Here is a 20,067-nt window from a genome sequence, read left to right as displayed (position 1 = left end):
AATGACCAAGGTGAGCACAGCAGAAGGAGCAGCGCAATAAATTGAATTGTAGCATTCAAACCTGATGATCAAATTTTTCAATTCTTTGCATTCTGTTTATTTTTGGAATTCTGTTTTTTTAAAATAACACTATTGTAGGGTGCACTCATAATTTGTAGTGATGTCACCCCCCCAAAAAAGGTTTTTTGAGTGATAGAAATTTCTTGAAGACCTTATCAAAAGCGTCTCATTTTGCGGGCGGTTTCACAGAGGGATCGTGTTTCCACACACAGAGCAGCTGTTTGCCGTTCCCATGACATCTGGCACGTTGGCATGACCAGGGCGAACATCACTCATGCATTCTTTGCTCTACTTGGTGCTGTTTGAGGAATTGTTTTAGAAGACTGGAGAAAGTCGAGGTTGGGTTAGGGTGGACTTAGTGCATCAAATCCAAGCCAAAAGCAAGACGCTCAAGCGTGACCAAAATTTGGAAATCTTTTTATTGTTTTATAATCATTACAAACTACAGCGCACACACAGACATCAAGCTATTTAATGACACTCCCAGTTGAGTTTTAAACACAAAGACAATTTCATGCTTGGAAAACCTGCTTTTCTCAATGCTAACAAACAATGCAAAACGCCATTGACATGCTAACGGTTAGCTTAATTAGTGACGGTTTGAAAAGCGATGGATATTGGAACACAAGAGCAAGACAATATAACAATACTCGCAGTCATATATTCTTGATCCTCTATGACGAATAACTAATATATTTGTATATTTTTGCTTAGGGTGTGTGTGTGTAGCAGAAAGGGTGTGCGTCAACTTTAGTGTTCTCAAATGTCCATCTCATTTGGGCTTGGACTCTATGGCCTTAATAAGCGGAACCCAGCGGGACATGCTGGTGGGGCGTTTGGGCAGACACGCCTGCTTCCATGCGGCGCCCGGAACGTTGACGGGGCCGTCGTACTCGTCCGCCTCAGAAGTAATCTCCATCTTCTGGATGATGAGCTTGAGGAGGCTGTGCTGCTTCTCCAGCATGCCAGACATCTCCTTCAGCCTGGAGAGACGATTTCTTTAACTTTGTTATTTTAAAATCGCAGCGCCTTGTTTTTTTTTGACAGGTGTCATACTACCAAAATGTTATTAATAATCCATTTGCAGCAAAATGCAATGGAGACTACTCAAGTGATGTCATGACCACATTTTCCACTAAGAGCCACTAATGCAACAAAAACTGACCACTTTGGCTTTTACCTGCATTCATAGTCGAATGCAACACGGAAAAAGGCTCAGGCGATTAGAACACAGAGTAACGTGGATTTTCGTTACCTGCTCTTTTGTTTTTTGACCTCGGTCTCCAGCACGGAGCATTTTTGCGACGCCACCTGAGTCCGCTTCCACTCGTCGTTGGCCGGCGCGCTGCCTCCAAATAACTGCATGATGAAGTGCTGCGTAAATCGGAGGGATAAATCACAATAATGCGGCATATTCATATTTATGAGCGCGTGTTTACCTTGGAGCACTTGCGGTTGGGGTAGATGATGACGGACCGTTTGTCTGCTCGTTTGATGAACCAGTAGGGCAGCTTGTCTTCCAAGGCAGTGTGGAGATCAATCTGGTTCACCATAAAATTCTTGTTTTCAGTTACATGTAAACCAGATTATTTACGTGTTCTAATAGTACTTCTTCTGCCAATAGAGAGTCTGTTTGTGACCCAATTAAATGCTTTCATAATTTTGAGGAACATATAGTCACAAGATGAGTTGATCAGTGGCATATGAAAATGTGATAAATCTTCTATGGACTTTGATGTTAGCATGATGCGTTTTTGGTAGGGTATATATTAGTGGTAACAATGCTTCTTGCCAATATGACTCACGCCGTTGGATAGCCTGGTTATCGCCCTATTGATTGGTACCTCATTTTTGAGGATTCGGTTTTTGTAGGATAAGTAGCACAACGGCAATTTTAAAATGCAAAAAATCTTCTATGGAATCTTGTTTGGAGCTAGCTGTATTCAACTGGTGTCTGTTGCTAGAATGATATGTGTTTACAAACCAACCTGCATGGCTATTCTTTTCATGGCAGCATTTCTTTGCACTTCCGCAATGTCTCCAACGGCTAAACCAATCTACAAGACGGAAAGGTACGTGTTATTTCCGAGTTTCCCCTCTTACATTAACGAATCCGGGCGCTGACCAGCTTACTAGTAAGTTGATGAGGACAATGGGCATCATGAGAACAAAGGAGACAAAAGTGAAGTACGTCAAGCCGCTGAATGGAAGTTCGTTGTTGAGATATGCGCTCAGGAAGTTGTTCTGGTAATTCAGTTCACCGACCATCATGACAAACGTTTGCATCATGGATAGCGGCAGGTTCTCAAACTCTTTCTGTAGGAGGTCAAAACAACATATGGTGTGACTACTGTGATTACCTGCCGACACACACGGCTATTGATGAAAAAGGTAGAAGGACTAGAGGAGGCGTCAAGTGTGAGCATTCATTGTACCTGGTCAAGCAGTAGCACGTAGAAGGCCAAGGCAAACGCCAACAGGAGATAGAAGAACAGCAGCACGGTGCGAAAGAGCGTCCTGCAGATCTCGCCAAACATCACCACAAAGATACCGATGTGCTCGAACCTACGGGGAGCGACCGGCCACAGTCAAGTGCCAGGCGGACATTTTGATCGTAAGATTTGCTTACCTCTGGAGATACAGGAGGAATCCGAACCAAGAGCTGGAGACGGCCAGGGCGCCCGCTTGCCAGTACCACGAACCGGACGTGTTGAGCATGAGCGGGATGACGAACAGAAGTGAGTTGATGGCTGAGAACCAGTCGGCTTGGTTGGAGTAGTCTTTTAGGTAGTCCCAACGCTGAGAGCCAATGAGTTACGTAAGGATTCTCGTGTCATAGTCTGACCATCTTGCAGGATACGCGGTCGGACATGTTTGAAGTAACCAACTAGGGCAATGTTAAGAGTTGTCCTTTTTTTACCTGCTGTATCATCTGAAGGACTTCCTTCAGTATGGAGTAGATATTCATGACGAGGACCATCACCATGCAGAAGGACAGGAACAGACTTTGCTGCTCAACGCAAAGACAAACAAAATGAAATATCCGTATATGAACTTGCCAAACTGTACCATAATGCAGATCAAGCCTAGTGCTCGTCAAAATTAACCAAATCAGGACGATAACACGGCTATGAAACAGTATTCTGCGCTAAAGCTACCTTCTTTGTTTCACTGCATCAAATTATAGTTGACGCTCAGGCAGTTATACCTCTGTGAAAGAGACAGGCACCATGGTGATCTTGCGCTCTCCCGTCTCGGTGATGTTCACGCTGGGCCTCAAGGTCACAATGAGGTGCGTCAGCGGCAGCAGGCCCAGCAGGTACATGAACATGTTGAGAATATGCGCCTTGCTCCCGTACGCCACCCTGCGGAATCCATGCGACGGTTACTCGTCAGAAACGAAACACCGTAGCATGACGGCACACTCACCACTTCATGGAAAGGTACTGTTTGCTGACGGGGTGGTTGAGCAGACCCAACTGGTTGTACTTCACCATTGCCTGTGAGGAATAAAAACTGCTGAAGTCCAGGGCCGTGCAACTATTCCGTAATCTTAATTTACGTTGAGTGCGGCTAGCGGTTGCGGCCGATTGGACTTGTCCCCTGTCTTCTGCCTTTCCAGTGGCGCTTGCAACCACCTGAAATCGTATTCAATCTGCGGAAGGTAGACATCAGATTTATTGTGTCTTCGGATCGGGGTTGGATTAACATCGCAGGTGAATTACGTGAAACTCTGGACTGTTGTGATCGTCCTCTGACTCCCTCACGCTGCAATCCAACAGGTGCTAGCAAATAGAAAACGATGTTACATTTTGTAACGTACATGTGAGTCACTTTAAAACAAACCTTATAAGTCTCTGGAAGGTATTCAATCATGTCCATGATGGGGCAACGCTGAGATCCCCCGATTTTAAACTTTTTCAACGCTTCCGCACATCTGCAGGGACAAACGCAATATAACAAGCCGCCATTTTAAGTTATCCAAACAATGTACGTAGCTACCTCTCACTGTCAATGACAGCATTGACCACGTCCTGCTTCCCGTGCTGCAACGCTTCGTGTAGGAATGAGGTGTCGTTCTTGTTCAACGCAAACTCCGCCCCTCGGTTCACCATGACCATGACCGCCGCCACGTGGCCCACCCTCGCCGCGATGTGGAGGGCAGTGTTCTGAATGCCAGATCGTCATTTTAATCTAGTCAACCTCGGAGGTGAAAATTATTCATACCCCGTCTTCATCCGTTTTATCCAGCAGTTTCACATTGGCGGATAATATGATGTCCATAGTTTGCGTGTATCCCTCCGAGGCGGCGTGGTGGAGACACGTCCAGCCCTTGTAGTCACTACAGACAAACATTACATCATAAGACTCACAGAGTGCTCACGACATAAATGTAAATCAGCCCGGCGGGTGTGTTGACCTGTGAAATAGGGCCCCTTTGCGCAACAAGAGCCCCACCACCTGCGTGTGCCCCCCTCTGGATGCCAAATGAAGCGGCGTCAGGCCCCGCTCGTCGCCTTCGTTGAGCAACCGCGAGTCCGTGATGGTCTCCAGCAGCCGGTGACATGTGTTGATACGGCCGTACCTACAGGGGAACCAAAATGATAGCGACACCTAGGGGGCGCTATAGTCACACAAGTCATGTTAGGGTCCTTAAATGACCTCAAGATGCTTGCAAGCTTTTTTTGGTCTAGCTGACCCCTGATAGGCTGTCACATAACTAAACCCAGAAAACTGGCAAACCGTGATTGGTTGTTACCTGAAGAGCAACTGTGATGTAATTTTCAGTGGCAAAATGGGCGCCGCCTGAGGACATCAAGCCTTTATGACATCATTGCCTTTCATTTGCCCCACAGCACTAGTGGAATGAGTACATGACCACTCATTTCACACCTACTTAAAAAAAAAATCAAATATGCCTCACTAATTGAATTCTATTCCAGGCGTTTGGGGCAGTACATAATGGAGATGTCACACCCAATTAATTGTAAAAAATAGCTTTTTGCATGGAAAAAAAAAAAATTCCAAATGTTGAGGTAACAGCGCAGCATGCTTACTGTTCTTTTGTCCCCATATCACGTTCATCCAATTAGGGAGATGAAACAGTTGGCTTCAGTCTCAGGTCTCCCAAGAGTCATATTTTAGCCATTATGGTCCTGCAGTAATATTTTTTTCCATTTTCTTATTTCAAGCAGAGTAATAATAAGTAAAACGACTTTTCACCACTGCACATCGTTAAGAATGAGCTGTGACAATAATGGATGATGATAAATGTCTCCTCTTTTTACTTCTGCAAAGGGCCGATGCAGCAAAGTGGAGATTGCGGAGTAAAATAAACATCCAGAGCTAAAAGCAATATATATACCCCTGCTTCTAATGCAGGGGTGTCAAACTAATTTGTTTCGTGGGCCGCATTGTAGTTATAGCTTCTTTCGGAGGGCCATTATGACTGTTAACCCAAATAAATGTATGAGCACCTCATATTATATACAGAAAAAGCTACAAAACAAATCAGATGAGTCAAAACTGGTCAAATATTTAAAAAAAAAGATATTAAAAGTGAAGATAATCTGCAATTCTAGTCATGACACAAGCCCCTTATGATGAATAAAATAAATGGATTGCGTTTTCCCTCGCCCGGACGCGGGTCACCGGGGCACCCCTCTGGAGCCAGGCCTGGAGGCGGGGCTCGAAGGCGAGCGTCTGGTGGCCGGGCCTTCACCCATGGGGCCCGGCCGGGCACAGCCCGAAAAGGAAATGTGGGTCCCCCTTCCCATGGGCTCACCACCTGTGGGTGGGGCCAAAGGGGTCGGGTGCAGTGTAAGCTGGACGGCGGCCAAAGGCGGTCTGATCCCCGGCTGCAGAAGCTGGCTCTTGGGACATGGAATGTCACCTCTCTGGCTGGAAAGGAGCCCGAGCTGGTGTGCGAGGCAGAAAAGTTCCGACTAGACATAGTCGGACTTGCCTCCACGCACAGTTTGGGTTCCGGTACAAGCCCTCTCGAGAGGGGCTGGACTCTCCTCCACTCTGGAGTTGCCCACGGTGTGAGGCGTCGAGCAGGTGTGGGTATACTTATTGCCCCCCGGCTGGGCGCCTACACATTGGGGTTCACCCCGGTGAACGAGAGGGTAGCCTCCCTCCGCCTTCGGGTGGGGGGCCGGGTCCTGACTGTTCTCTGTGTCTATGCACCAAACGGCAGCTCAGAGTACCCACCCTTCTTGGGGTCCCTGGAAGAAGTGCTGGAGAGCGCTCCTTCTGGGGACTCCATCGTTCTACTGGGTGACTTCAATGCTCACGTGGGCAATGACAGCGAGACCTGGAAGGGCGTGATTGGGAGGAACGGCCCCCCCGATCTGAACCCGAGCGGTGTTCTATTATTGGACTTCTGTGCTCGACACGGATTTTCTATAATGAACACCATGTTCAAACATAAGGGCGTACATGTGTGCACTTGGCACCAGGACACCCTAGGCCGCAGTTCGATGATCGACTTTGTAGTTGTGTCATCGGATTTGCGGCCGCATGTTTTGGACACTCGGGCGAAGAGAGGGGCGGAGCTGTCAACTGATCACCACCTGGTGGTGGGTTGGCTCCGATGGTGGGGGATGATGCCGGTCCGACCTGGCAGACCCAAACGCTCTGTGAGGGTCTGCTGGGAACGTCTGGCAGAATCCCCTGTCAGGAAGAGCTTCAACTCCCACCTCCGGCAGAGCTTTTCCCACGTCCCGTGGGAGGCGGGGGACATTGAGTCCGAGTGGACCATGTTCCGTGCCTCCATTGTTGAGGCGGCCGACCGGAGCTGTGGCCGTGAGGTCGTTGGTACCTGTCATGGCGGCAATCCCCGAACCCGCTGGTGGACACCGGCGGTAAGGGATGCCGTCAAGCTGAAAAAGGAGTCCTATTAGGCCATTTTGGCCTGCAGGACTCCGGAGGCATCTGACAGGTACTGGATAGCCAAGCGGAACGCGGCTTCGGCGGTTGCTGCGGCAAAAACCCGGGCGTGGGACGAGTTTGGCGAGGCCATGGAGAATGACTTCCGGACGGCTTCGAGGAAATTCTGGTCCACCATCCGGCGTCTCAGGAGGGGGGAGCAGTGCAACGTCAACTCTGTTTACAGTGGGGAGGGCGTGCTGCTGACTTCGACTCGGGACGTCGTGAGTCGGTGGGGAGAGTACTTCGAAGACCTCCTCAATTCCACCTACACACCTTCCATTGTGGAAGCAGGGCCTGGGGACTCAGAGGCGGACTCTCCAATCTCTGGGGTCGAAGTCACTGAGGTAGTTAAAAAACTCCTTGGTGGCAAGGCCCCGGGGGTGGATGAGATCCGCCCGCAGTTCTTAAGGGCTCTGAATGTTGTGGGGCTGTCATGGCTGACACGCCTCTACAACATTGCGTGGACATCGGGAACAGTACCTCTGGATTGGCAGACTGGGGTGGTGGTTCCCCTCTTTAAGAAAGTGGACCGGAAGGTGTGTTCCAATTACAGGGGAATCACACTCCTCAGCCTCCCTGGTAAGGTCTATTCAGGGGTGCTGGAGAGGAGGGTCCGTCGGGAGGTCGAACCTCGGATTCAGGAGGAGCAGTCTGGCTTTCGTCCTGGCCGTGGAACAGTGGACCAGCTCTACACCCTCAGCAGGATCCTTGAGGGTGCATGGGAGTTCGCCCAACCAGTCCACATGTGTTTTGTGAACTTGGAGAAGGCGTTCGACCGTGTCCCTTGGGAGGTTCTGTGGAGGGTGCTTCGGGAGTACGGGGTGCCGAGCCAACTGATAAGGGCGGTTTGGTCCCTGTATCACCAATGCCAGAGTTTGGTCCGCATTTCCGGCAGTAAGTCGGATTCGTTCCCAATGAGGGTTGGACTCTGCCAAGGCTGCCCTTTGTCACCGATTCTGTTCATAATTTTTATGGACAGAATTTCTAGGCGCATTCGAGGCGTTGAGGGGGTCCGGTTTGGGGACCTCAGCATTGCGTCTCTGCTTTTTGCAGACGACGTGGTGCTGTTGGCTTCTTCAGGCCGTGATCTCCAGCTCTCACTGGAGCGGTTCGCAGCCGAGTGTGAAGCCGTCGGGATGAGGGTCAGCACCTCCAAATCCATGTCCATGGTCCTCGATCGGAAAAGGGTGGAATGCCCTCTCCGGATCAGGGATGAGATCCTGCCCCAAGTGGAGGAGTTTAAGTATCTTGGAGTCTTGTTCACGAGTGAGGGAAGGATGGCGCGCGAGATCGACAGGCGGATCGATGCAGCGTCGGCAGTAATGCAGACTCCGTACTGGTCCGTCGTGGTAAACAGAGAGCTGAGCCAAAAGGCAAAGCTCTCGATTTACCGGTCGATTTATGCTCCTACCCTCACCTATGGTCACGAGCTATGGGTCGTGACCTAAAGAACGAGATCCCGGATACAAGCGGCCGAAATGAGTTTTCTCCGCTGGATGTCCGGGCTCTCCCTTAGAGATAGGGTGAGAAGCTCGGTCATCCGGGAGAGACTCGGAGTAGAGTCGCTACTCCTCCACGTTGAGAGGAGCCAGATGAGGTGGCTCGGGCATCTTATCAGGATCCCTCCTGGACGCCTCCCTGGGGAGGTGTTCCGGGCATGTCCCACCGGTCGGAGACCCCGGGGACGACCCAGGACGCGCTGGAGAGACTATGTCTCTCAGGTGGCCTGGGAACGCCTTGGGATCCCCCGGGATGAGCTGGATGAAGTGGCTGTGGAGAGGGAAGTCTGGGAGTCCCTCCTGAAGCTGCTGCCCCCGCGACCCGACCCCGGATAACGGACACGAATTTGATGCACAATTTGTCTTCGCAGGCCACATAAAATGATGTGGCAGGCCGTATCTGGCCCCGGGCCTTGAGTTTGACACCTGTGTTCTAATGGCTTAGCCTCAAAAGGAAACCAAGAGCAGAACAAAAACAGGACGCTGCAGCCAAGAGGAGACTGCGGCGCATAATGCTGTAGCAAAAAGCTCCGCTTTATTCCAGCCCCTCTACCAAAGCGACTCACTGAGCAGCAAAGTGTAGGGCAGACTTCTTGTCCTTGGACTTGCACGCCAGGCCCAGCTGGCCTGAGAGGCCCAACATGTTGCGCACAGAGTCGTGGATGCCCAGCCGGCAGGCGTAGTGCAGCGGCGTGCAGCCCTCGTTGTCCTCGCAGCTCAGCAACGCTTTCATGTTGCTGCGCTGGAAGAGCAGAAGATGAAGCATTATCGGAATACGATTCTATAAGGCAGCTGGGATGCGTCGTGTGCGCTAAAGCGCTCATGCGGCTAATTACTGTCTTATGTAACATGAATCCTGTCTCAAGTTAAAGGCAGATTACGTAAACGATAGTGGACCATGAGAAACAGAAAGAACACTAATTAGGAATTGAACCACACCCCCAAAATGGAAAATTCTATCAGACTGCAGGATTTTTATTTTTTCTAATAGAGGAGCTAGCCGGATTCACAGGGGCCAACATGTACCTGCAGCACATCTTCCGGTACATTCTTCAGCCCCTTGGGTTGCAAGATGGCCAGATGAAGAAAGTTGCAGCCAAATCTGTCTGTTAGGTTGACATTGGCCCCTGAAAAATGAAGGAAAAAATGGTCAGAAACAAATTACGATTGGCACGTATGCTGTTGCACCTTTGGACAGGAGCAGCGCCATGGTTCTCCACGCGCCGTTACTGGTCGCTAGTAGCAAGGGTGAGTTGCCTTTGCAGTCAACGGCGTTGACATCCGCACCCTGTGGAACACCAAAGTGTTCCTCATTAGCTTCTTTTCCCAAAGTCATTTTTATCTGTGCAATTTTGGGGGGTGCGCTGTTGCACAGGATAAAAAATGTATCAACAAAATAAATTTTAAAAAAATATATTATATATATATATATATATATATATATATATATATATATATATATATATATATATATATATATATAATTTATAAATGTATTTATTTGTTTATTTATTTATTTAAAAATAACAGGAGTTATTTTAACATTTGGGGTGGTGTGTGGCTTAAAATATTTTGCAAGTTGTAAATCAGACACACAATTTCATGACTGCTCTGTTCCATGACATGCGTAAAATACAACAGCAATCATGGCCATAAAAAAATCCCTGATGCTTAGTTTTTAATTAAGATAAACTCTGCGCACGTGTTTGTTTCCCACCGTGGCGTTTGCTTCAATAATCACTCGACAAGAGGTCGACTTGAACCTTTCTTTTTTTTTTTTCCCGCCAACAGCAGATGGTGACAAGTAATTGCAAGCAGCTTTTACAAGCTAATAAGTGCTCATGGATGTTTGTTCAATGCACCTTATGGCGAGGAATCCACATTATTAGGAACAGTGATGTGTATAAAATGCATGTAGATGTTTACCAAGGATATGAGGTAGCCGGCTAAGTCGACATGGTCGAATATGGTCGCCCTGAGAGGAAGACAAACAGGTTTTGTTAGTCAGGCTCGACATGTTACACAGTATGTGACTTTAAGTGGCAGTTTGTGTGTGGAGTGTCGTTTTACAAGCAGGTGCAAGGCTTCATAAATCAGTCTTGCTATTATTGGCGGCTACATGATTTCATCTATTTGTCCATCCACCCACACCACCTTTGGTCTGTCCATACGAGCGTCTGTTGTTTGTCTGTGTCTTTCAATTGCCGCATTGAATTGAATTGAAATGGCGTTTTTTGTGGAGCTGTGACGCATCAGAAATTGCGGCGCTCGTAGTCAAGCTACCGCCATGACCCGTGCAAGTGTGAAGAGAGCCCACTTGTGCAGCGGTGTCTGACAAGCTCCATCGGCCAGGTTAATGATGTCCTCCACTCGGCCATGAGCGCGCAGCATCATTTTGACCACCTCGGTGGCGCCTTGTGTGCACGCCAGGTGCAGCGGCGTCGACTTGTCATGCTGCACGCCAAACAAACAAACAGGCACCAATTAAACCGACGCATGTAACAAGCATCAGTTTTGTCTCCAATTACAGGCGGATTGAGTTTGATAGAGCAATGCAAACACACACACACACAAACACGATTAGTGCACTTAGCAAAGCTGAACACCGAGAAGTGTAACACAAGCCTTTAATGAGATAAGCATGGCAGAGACAAAGTGGATTTTTTTTTTTTTTTTTTTTTTTTTCTCCCTTACAATTTACATGACACTCGGGAGGCTCTGTCGAACTAGTGCAGTACCTGCTTCTGATCAATGTTGGCTCCCATGTCGATACAGAATCGAATAGTCTCCACATTGCCGCCCCGCACGGCCAGATGCAGAGGGGAGCTATTGGATTTGTCCAGATAGTTAATGTGGTTTGCACCCACGTAGCCCAGCTCCTCCCCTGTTGGACGATAATTCAATCGCATGTAATACGATTAGGCTACATTGACAAGAAAAAACATTTGACTTCAATTGGATGCTTTTTATACCCCACCAAAATTTTGTTAAATTTTTTGGTCCACTCTTGTGAATTCATGCTGTCCACCAAAATGTTGTGCTCACCCAAATTTTGCATCCCTCCCAAAAATGACATCCAACCAAAATAAAATGACCCCGAGGACAAACTTCCTTTTTTCCTTTCAAGAAGAAAATTTACTCCACAAAATCTTACTATTACAAAAAATATTTACTCTAAACTATAACAATATTTGCACAATTTTGGTAACAGTAACTGCAGTTTTTTTTGTTTGTTTTTTTCCAAATTTACTTAGTTTACAGTAAAGTTATAGGAGTGTCTTACCAGCCTTCAGAACGTGTTCCAAGACCTTTTTTGCACCAGCGAAGGCTGCCGCGTGCACCGCAAAGTGTCCCAGTTTGTTCTGCTGGCACAGGCGCGCTCCGTGCTTTAGCTTTCCAAACACAAAGAAAGAAATTAGTGACCCCACCTTCAATATAGTCTGTATCCTCCACCCCTGCCTTGAATTTTGTGCTGCTTACCAACAATTTGAGAGCTTGGCAGTTATTAAGCGAGCAGGCCATCATGACCGGAGTGTTGCCAAGGTCCCCCGGCTGGTTGTAGTCTACCGTGCTGTAGGAGAGCAGCAGCTGCCAAGGACAAATGCTCGCCTTCATTTCAGTGCGATTGCCGCGTGATTGACGGGCAACCCGTCCAAGGTGCCGATCATCACGATGTCGTCCTGGATTGACTCGCACCGCCAACTTTTTTATCGTACAGGACTCACCTCCACCAGCGCGTTGTGTTCCAGACTGATGGCCAAGTGCAAGGGCGACAGCAGCGCCGCGTTGAGGACATTGGGGTCGGCCCGCAAGTCCATCAGAACCCGGCAGCTCTCCGCCTGGTTCTTATCCACAGCCCAGTGGAGGGGCACGTCGCCGCACTCATCGCAGCTGTTCAAAACTTGGAGGCAGGACGAGGATGTCGATGAATGAACATCTCGGGGATCATGTGATCGACACCCGCCGTACCTTCTGGGCCCAGGACGCCGCTGATGAACTGGATGAGGGCGATGTGACCTCCCGCGGCAGCGTGATGAATGGGGCCGGCGCCCTTTTCATCTTTCTCACTTAGGACCTCTGGATTTTTTCTCACCAGGCTCTCCAGCAGGGCCCGGTCACCCTTCTCGGCCAACTTGAATATAGACAAGAGAGTTAAACGTTTCACTATTGATGATTTGCCGCCACCTCATGTTACATTTGACCACAATGTTAAGCACAATTTTATTCCCTTAAAAAAAATAAAATAAACGCCTCACCTCGAATATATTTACATGCGCCAGGGCTGGATCCTCATCTATCACGTACGTATAACAACTCGTCTGCCTGGCCACCTCTCTGCCAAAGTTCATCACTCACCTTTGCGCGTCACCACACACACAGAAAAAACAAATCAGGATGTAAATCGCAGCCGTATCTCCATTTGGCCCGGCAGGTGGGCAGATAAGGTCTTAAGCCGAGCCTTGGGGGGGAAATTGGCCCATGTGACATCGTCCTTACCCCCCGGAAGGACGCTCAGATCCGGTTCTCGTCGCGAGGTCAATGTGGAGAAAAGCAATTATGTTCCTCACAGTCGGAGGGGGCTACGTCCTTGGTTGATCCCGGGTGTGAGGCGAGATTGCAAAGGGCCCTTGACACAAAGAAATCCTGAGTTTATGTATTTTTTTTATTTATATTTTTTCATTTCAATTTCTGGTGTGCGTTACCACACTTTCTTTGGCGGCGGAGTGTGTGTAACAAGATACAATAAAACATCTGCTAAAATGTCTCCTGTCTGTTCCTCCATTAATATTTGAATAACTTTTAATCACTCTATCATCTTCTACCAGAGACCTCAGTGCCCAAAGAGAAAAATGAAGATTCATTTCGGCCAAATGAAATTGGACGATGGCTCACCGGCTGCATGTTCCAACTTCATTTTAAAAGTGGGCTCACTATTTAGCTGTCTTCTCATCTACTGATCGATAGCAACTTAACAGAATTGGGAAAAAAAAGTTAATCAGATTAGTTCATAGCCAATTAATAAACCAAATAAAATGGGGGTGGGGGTGTCACTATATGGTAAACCTACCTATTAAGGTTGAAAATTAGTTTCCTGATTTGTAAAGCATTTTGATAGCAGCTCACTATTTAGCAAACTCTCAGGCTCTTTGCCAGGCTCTTCTCATCATCCTCAGTTCGAAACAATTTCTACAGTAAATAAAACTTTTCTGTGATTCTTTAAAATGACATTGATTCTTACTTGAGGTGTTTTGAAGTCGAGGATTTTTCTAGATGTTTACCTCATAAATGCAGCCTCCTCATCTTCCTTCTTCTTGTTTGTTCGGATGCTAAGAAGATGCCGTCCCCCGCGACCCTTTCATTATACTGCTCCAAGCCAAAGCGCAGCCATGCCCACTTGGTTAATGAGAGGAAATGGTGCCGGCAAGCGCTATATTGCGGCGGCAAAACGTGATATGCCCGAATGCTGGTAACAGGGAAGGCCTGGAGAGGGGAGGGGCGGAGTGGATTTTATTTTACAGACTCGCCATTATTGACTGTTTCCCAAGCTGAGCTTTATTGTTCTATTTAAAAAGCTTGCGGAGGCTCATGGTGACATTTCTACAAAGCTGACCACCCGGTTGCACACAGCAGTGTATATACTATCCATCAAAACATGCGGAAGGAAGCAATTTGCTTCCCTCCACTTAATGTAACCTTTAAGACCCCCCCCCCCCCCCAACACACACACACACACACACACAATTCCTACAAATACATTGGTACCTTAAAATACTATTTATTTAAATGTCTCAATGCCTCAGCTCATCAGTACGGCGTTGATATTAGTCGTTCTTGGCAGAGGATAAAGAATATGATTCGGAGTACCATTTTTTTAATCTGTAGATGTAAAACAATCAAGATGCTAGTTAGCATTAGCATTAAGCTAGCTAGACTATTACCCTATGCTGTTTGTTATGTGTACATGTACACAAGTATGGAAGTGATGGAAGTGGAAAGCTAGCCATGGTTTGTGGAAAATAAGACCATCTTTGTATATTTTACACATTATACTACTAAATATATTCAAATTCTTAATACATAATATTATTATGACCGTTTAGCTTTTGTACAACATAATACTGCAGGCTGATATTTTTCTTATGAGATAAACACATTACAAAATGACTGAAGTTCTTTTTTTGTGTGGGACCAGATGGTAGACAGGTGCACACCAATGAGACAATATTCAAATCTACGTAGACTTTACCTAACCAAATGGGACGAATCGTCAGAACAAATGTAGCTATCACACACGCGCGCACACACACACACACACACACACACACACACACACACACACAGTTTACTTTGCGATTGGCCGAATGTGAGGCCTGAAGAACAATATCCCGGCAAATATTTATTTTATGGCCTATTAAACGTACAACAGATACAAAGGCTCACCGGTTTGACTTGTGAACATTACCGAGATGTATTAGGAACACATTACGAATGAAATCGTAGAGACTCAAGTTTGAATAGTGAAAATATTCAACATTTATCTAAATTTCTTGTCTCTGTTCCCCTAGAATTCAAAATGTTGCAGCCCACTGCTTTATGGCGTTCTCCTGGAAAGAACCAAGAAGTGACAAGCTGACTGACAAACAAATGTAAGACTAAACAATTTTAAGAACAGTTGAATTATCTCATCCAATCTACCCAGGAAAAGTGGTACAGTCCAATTCTAAAGTAGCAAAATAGCTAATTAACGTAGAAAGAGACAAATAATTTTCTTAAAACTTTTATTAGAAGACTTAAAGTTTACAAAGTTGATTTTTTTTCATGAGTTTACATAAAAGAGGTTGAGTGCAGCAATATGCAAGGTGCACATGCCTGTCAATCACAGCCCAAGTGATGCGTGTGTGTGTACGGGGACGTGAGCACGCGTGCGTTGGCGTTCCATCACTTATGAATGAGATTTGCTCTTAGGCGCTTTCCTCGGGGGACGAGACCTACGCTTTTTTTTCCTTTCTATGCTAGGTAAAACATTAAATGCCACTCAACAAAAACTGCTCGTGTTATCGTAAACCCTCTTGTACGATATACGGGATTAGCCAGCAAACTAATTAGCATGTCATAGCGATATAAATAAAATCTGATGATTCCCTGCAGTAATTAAAGACACGACAGTGACATCATCGAATCATAATGACACTTTTTAACAGCCCACCGCATTCCAATCCCACAAAGACCGACGAGTCCCTCTGACCTTTTTCCCCGGCCCTCATTTAGCTAGCGAGGAGCTGCAAGCGTGCAAACGGGTAATAAAGTGTCTCCGCTCCAACGCCGCCATTATTTTGAAGGTCGACGGGCGGCTCAGCGACAGCCGCTCTCACTGAGATAATTGCTCCTTCCAACAGATTTCTCACCACACACGTGAGCGATTTCTCCCATTTTATCCCAAATTTTGCCTTGGAGGAGGTATCGGCATGATAAACTGCTGCTTGCTGCTGGATTGAGGCTTTGCAGGCAAATGAGAATGACGCCACCTTGTGGACGCCCGATCAGCCAGTAGGCCTTGCCACTTCAATTGGCGCTCACCCAGCAAATATGTTATTAAATAACATCACTTACAACCCCCCACCCCCACCCGGTAACACAGCAAAAACGAATTAGAAAGGGTGGCGGTAAATCTCGCCAAAGAGACGGCGCGGAGAAACGTGGAGATGAAGAGGCGCTCACCTGAAATGGCACGGCTTGGATTTATTGCCACTGCCTCTTCTTGAAACAGACTCGTAAATGTTTTTGATGCTCCGCAAATAAATGACCCAAGTCCGTCTGTGCGTGTCAGTGCTCAGCAAACGATAAATCATGTGAATAAAAAAAAAAAAAGTGCAATGATTCCCAATGCTAAAGATTTATTGTTGGGTTAGTTTTGTGTACAGTACAGTATTTCTCCACATATCAGGTTTTGGATAAAAGTAGGCCAACACGGTGGTGGCCTAGCGGTTATCAAATCTGCCTCGCAGTCAAGCGGTCTAGGGTTATAATCTGTTGGTTGGCTTTTTGTGGATTTATGATTTTAATTTAGCGCTTTACGTGAATAGAAGTGTGTTAGCAAGCAATAGAAGCTCTAATGCTGGTACTCCTGCGCAAAATTTTCTGCACTCTTGAACGTCCTCCCCCTCGCTTCCCACATGCACGAGGTCAAGAGACTCCCCTGTAAAGCTGCCCTTCCTGCAACTCGGCGCTCATTACAATACACGGGACGCCCGACCACGCGCATGCACACGCCAGGAGGAGGAGGGAAAAAAAAAAAAAAAAAAAAAGAAGTCGGAAAATCAATGCAGATTGGTCGCTCCCGAGATGTATTCACGTGTGTAGTTGCATGTAAATGTGCGCTCGTTTCGGCGGAGACGTTTCCTCGAGAGGAGATCTGTGGAGCGGAAAACGGCAACAACAAAAAAAGCAATTTGTTCTTCGGCGTTGGGAGGAATCATTCATCTGCATCAAGCGATGTTGATCATTTGGTTTCCGGCTTTTGTTTCTTTAGCGTTAGATTTTGAAATAAAAAAATAAAAAGAAATAAATGAAAAAAATACCAAAAATAAAATCAATTGCATAGAAATAAACAAATAAATCCAGATCAGTTCTATTGATTGGTGTTCCGACCATAAAACGAAATACCAAATAGTGCATCCAAGCGAGCGTAGCTACAGTATGTCGGCCACTGCCGCGTTGTCGGCGCTTGTCGATGAATGATTCATTGAAGTCCTACTCACCGTAATTAAACTGTATTGACTTAATTACCTCGAGGCCCAACGGGGTCATCAAAGCGATCGGGTTTGAGTGCGGCGCGAGCTAACCTTTTTCCCTTTGGTGTCTGTTACGCTACGTGGCCTTCGGGGGATAACGTTACCGCCTGTCTGTCATTGCTTGCGGAATTTGTTTTTGGGGCCCTCTTGGAGTTGTTGTTTATTCTAAAATCACTTTATGGGGTTTTTAATGAAAGTAGAAATCAACAATAAGCCAGTTGGGACAAACATGTCATTTTGTAATAAAGCTAATATCAACTCTGAGAACAAGGGCGGCGATTAATAAAGGTCCTGAAAGAGTGCCAACAATTCTCCGCGGGTGACGCAAGGCCAAAGTCAACCCCGCCCCGCCTGCCCAAGCCAAGGTGTTCCTGGCAGCCCTCCTTGGCGCTTCCATACGACACAGGTTCAAAAGGGAAATGATGTTGAGACGTATCAAAATGACTTATGGCTGTCAACAGATGGCGGTCCTTGGATCATCACAGCCACGTTAACCTTCCAGCAGGCTTACATCATGCGGGCCGGTCGGGTCACGGCTCCAAAAATACCTTTCCTGCTTTACCTCGGCAGAGACGTGCCATCACTTGCTCAGGAGACAAATAGAATTGAAGCTGTGGGCCGTCTCCTGGTTATTGTTCAGAAGATGATCATCAAAACTTTTCGAGGTGTAAGAAGGCTCAGATAGAAGAGCAAAACCCCCGGGCTTGTCTCGTCTGCAAATTTACAGACGTCGTTAAAAAGCTCATCTCCCACCGGCCGGCTCGAGTGAAGTCTACTAGCGCAAAGACCATATATTGCAAGCAACGCCACAAAAATCCCTTTCCAGGAAGAGAAGCTCACGTACAGAATGTCAGCCTGGCGGAACCCGGAGCAACTGGCGTACACCCAAACAAATTCACCGCGAGGCTGTGTGCGTACTATGGGATCTATTTTTAAGGAAGGGAGTATTCAGCAAAAGATGACTTCATAGGATGAGCATTTTGAATGAGACAACTGCCCACGGGTGGAGGAACATGAAGAGCAGCAAACAGCTTTCAACCAAATATGCGAGAGAGCATTGCACAAAGGTGACCGACTGATCTCAGTCACAAATGAATCCCGTTGTGGTTTAAGCTTCGCATACCAACGAAGGACCTCGGATGCAATGCGTCCCTTTTTTGTCAAGTTCACATCAAACTCTCTTTTTTTTTTATATTGACACTGCTTAAAATGCTGTGGGAGTCCCGGACGTGAGCGGCAATGAGAATGACTTAATTGACACACGAGCGTCCGGCGTGGAATTTAAAGAGCAATACATCGTTTAACCTTGAAGGAATGGCAAGTAAAGTGATTATGACATCACCGCCCGGACGCTGATCTGGATTGAACACATTATTATTAGATGACTTGATGAAGTCGTCAGCTAGCCAAGGCTAGGGCCAACGCGTACTTACGGCCCATAAATGTCTGGCCCTTTCCCAATTTCGTATATATATATATGAGCAAGTCCAACAGGGTCCAATAACACCTTGACGAAGGCAAAATATGCTAGCGATCGCTAATGGGGTAGCGACACATAGCATTCATGTGTTTTGTCACAATGAAGTGGAAAAAAGATGGCCAACACCAGTTTTATCTTATCTTTCTGTAGTCTAAGGCAGAAAATAACAACTCATGTACATTCTTGAATTAAATTTCTTCCCCAAAGTTTCTCAAGCCTCTTAGTGATTGCTACCATTAGCGTTGTCTCATTCTTTTCTACTTGTATTACACAGCAGGCAGCCGCAATGGGAATCCAAATAAATAGAACCTTTTTTTTGTTCCCAATTAGGACTCACAGTCCTGGATGTATTATGCAAACACAAGCGGCTCTGCTGAGCCGTGATCAATCGTGTGCGTTTCAGCCGAGCCGCCAACGCAAAACTACAGCCCGCGCGGTAAGGACGCGGCTAGCTTACTTTGATTGATGGCGCTGGCGAGCGATTAGCACGTAGATGACATCAAAAAAGGCTCTCGTGGGATTTTGTGGTTAGCAAGAGTTCAGACAAAGCCTGTGTACAGTTTGTGTTGTGTTGTGTGTATTTTTGACTGCTGCGGCGAGTGTCAGAGGTGAACAGGTGTTTGTTGCTGGATGAATGAAGAGGTGACACCGATTTATGACTCTGGGCTATGGCGGGCCATTAAATTGAAGGCCTCTGCTGCCCACTGTGGGCGGGTGGATGCTTTGTATGGACCTTGACATGGCCGGCAGCTATTAATAGCCACGGGAGAAGGAAGGAATAGAGAAAAAGGAATCGGCTGGTGCAATCCGTGAATTTCCTCGTTATTGCTGAAAAGCGGACACTGCAGGCGCTCGCTCATCGTGCTCGCGGTTGGTGGTCTCGCTGTGAGGGAGGACTGGACCTGCCCCAAATTTCAATATAACAAATGACACTTTTTTTTTTTTTTTCTTCTTCTTTTTAAAATCTATGATTCTTATGATGCAGTGGCAAGCAGGTGGGAGAGTGGGAGACAAAAGAATGTTTGTTTTTTGTTTGCTATTGTGTTGGTTTTCTATTCACGAAGAAGCAGCCCCACAATTTGTTTTTACTGGAACAAAAATGGAAAATTTATTTTCCGAACTGGTGTCTAGGGCTCATTTTTCAATCTTTCCAGTCTCCCTTTTTCATTATATTTGGCCCTGTGTCAAAACAAAATGGCCGCCGTCCAGGTCAATTTCAAGCATGAGTTCTTAAGGTACTTTCCTGTGGACACATCTACAGAATTTCATGTTGTTTGGTGGGACTGGTATTTGGAGATAATTC

At 46.8% G+C, this 20,067-nt stretch overlaps 2 protein-coding genes across 3 annotated transcripts in view; one reads left to right on the top strand and one right to left on the bottom strand.

Annotated features, from left to right (window-relative positions):
• kcnb2b (potassium voltage-gated channel subfamily B member 2b) overlaps positions 1-20,067 on the top strand; it is a 55,737-nt gene that overhangs the window by 3,039 nt on the left and 32,631 nt on the right. Inside the window, exon 3 of one of the 2 annotated variants that reach the window (XM_049749092.2) lies at positions 15,059-15,139. The gene's annotated coding sequence lies outside the window, so the exon portion shown is untranslated. Of the gene's footprint in view, positions 1-15,058; positions 15,140-17,657; positions 18,352-20,067 lie in introns of those variants that run through there. The other variant, XM_049749093.2, reaches the window with a different exon arrangement.
• trpa1b (transient receptor potential cation channel, subfamily A, member 1b) lies at positions 461-14,012 on the bottom strand. Its single transcript, XM_049749077.1, has 29 exons — positions 13,772-14,012; positions 12,990-13,119; positions 12,749-12,848; positions 12,462-12,624; positions 12,218-12,393; positions 11,973-12,080; positions 11,776-11,884; positions 11,231-11,376; positions 10,810-10,946; positions 10,419-10,467; positions 9,681-9,780; positions 9,519-9,619; positions 9,059-9,234; positions 4,481-4,645; positions 4,288-4,402; positions 4,063-4,229; positions 3,907-3,997; positions 3,786-3,845; positions 3,623-3,715; positions 3,490-3,560; positions 3,269-3,425; positions 2,981-3,070; positions 2,690-2,859; positions 2,496-2,625; positions 2,194-2,376; positions 2,049-2,117; positions 1,500-1,601; positions 1,316-1,434; positions 461-1,043 (listed from the first exon to the last, which is right to left on the bottom strand). The coding sequence occupies exons 3-29, from the start codon at positions 12,839-12,841 to the stop codon at positions 833-835; spliced, it is 3,351 nt and encodes a 1,116-aa protein (XP_049605034.1). The 5' UTR covers positions 12,842-12,848; positions 12,990-13,119; positions 13,772-14,012; the 3' UTR covers positions 461-832.

Source organism: Syngnathus scovelli, chromosome 18 (genome assembly GCF_024217435.2).
Source record: "Syngnathus scovelli strain Florida chromosome 18, RoL_Ssco_1.2, whole genome shotgun sequence".
NCBI lineage: Eukaryota > Metazoa > Chordata > Actinopteri > Syngnathiformes > Syngnathidae > Syngnathus > Syngnathus scovelli.
This window is presented reverse-complemented; position numbering and strand designations above follow the sequence as displayed.

What these genes read in the sequence shown, in the direction of transcription:
- trpa1b (XM_049749077.1), bottom strand. Translation starts at nt 12,841, where the DNA reads ATGAACTTTGGCAGAGAGGTGGCCAGGCAGACGAGTTGTTATACGTAC. An exon ending in CGCATGTAAATATATTCGAG is followed by an intron (nt 12,625 to 12,748) that starts GTGAGGCGTTTA and finishes TCTATATTCAAG; the next exon opens with TTGGCCGAGAAGGGTGACCG. An exon ending in AAAGGGGCCCTATTTCACAG is followed by an intron (nt 4,403 to 4,480) that starts GTCAACACACCC and finishes GTTTGTCTGTAG; the next exon opens with TGACTACAAGGGCTGGACGT.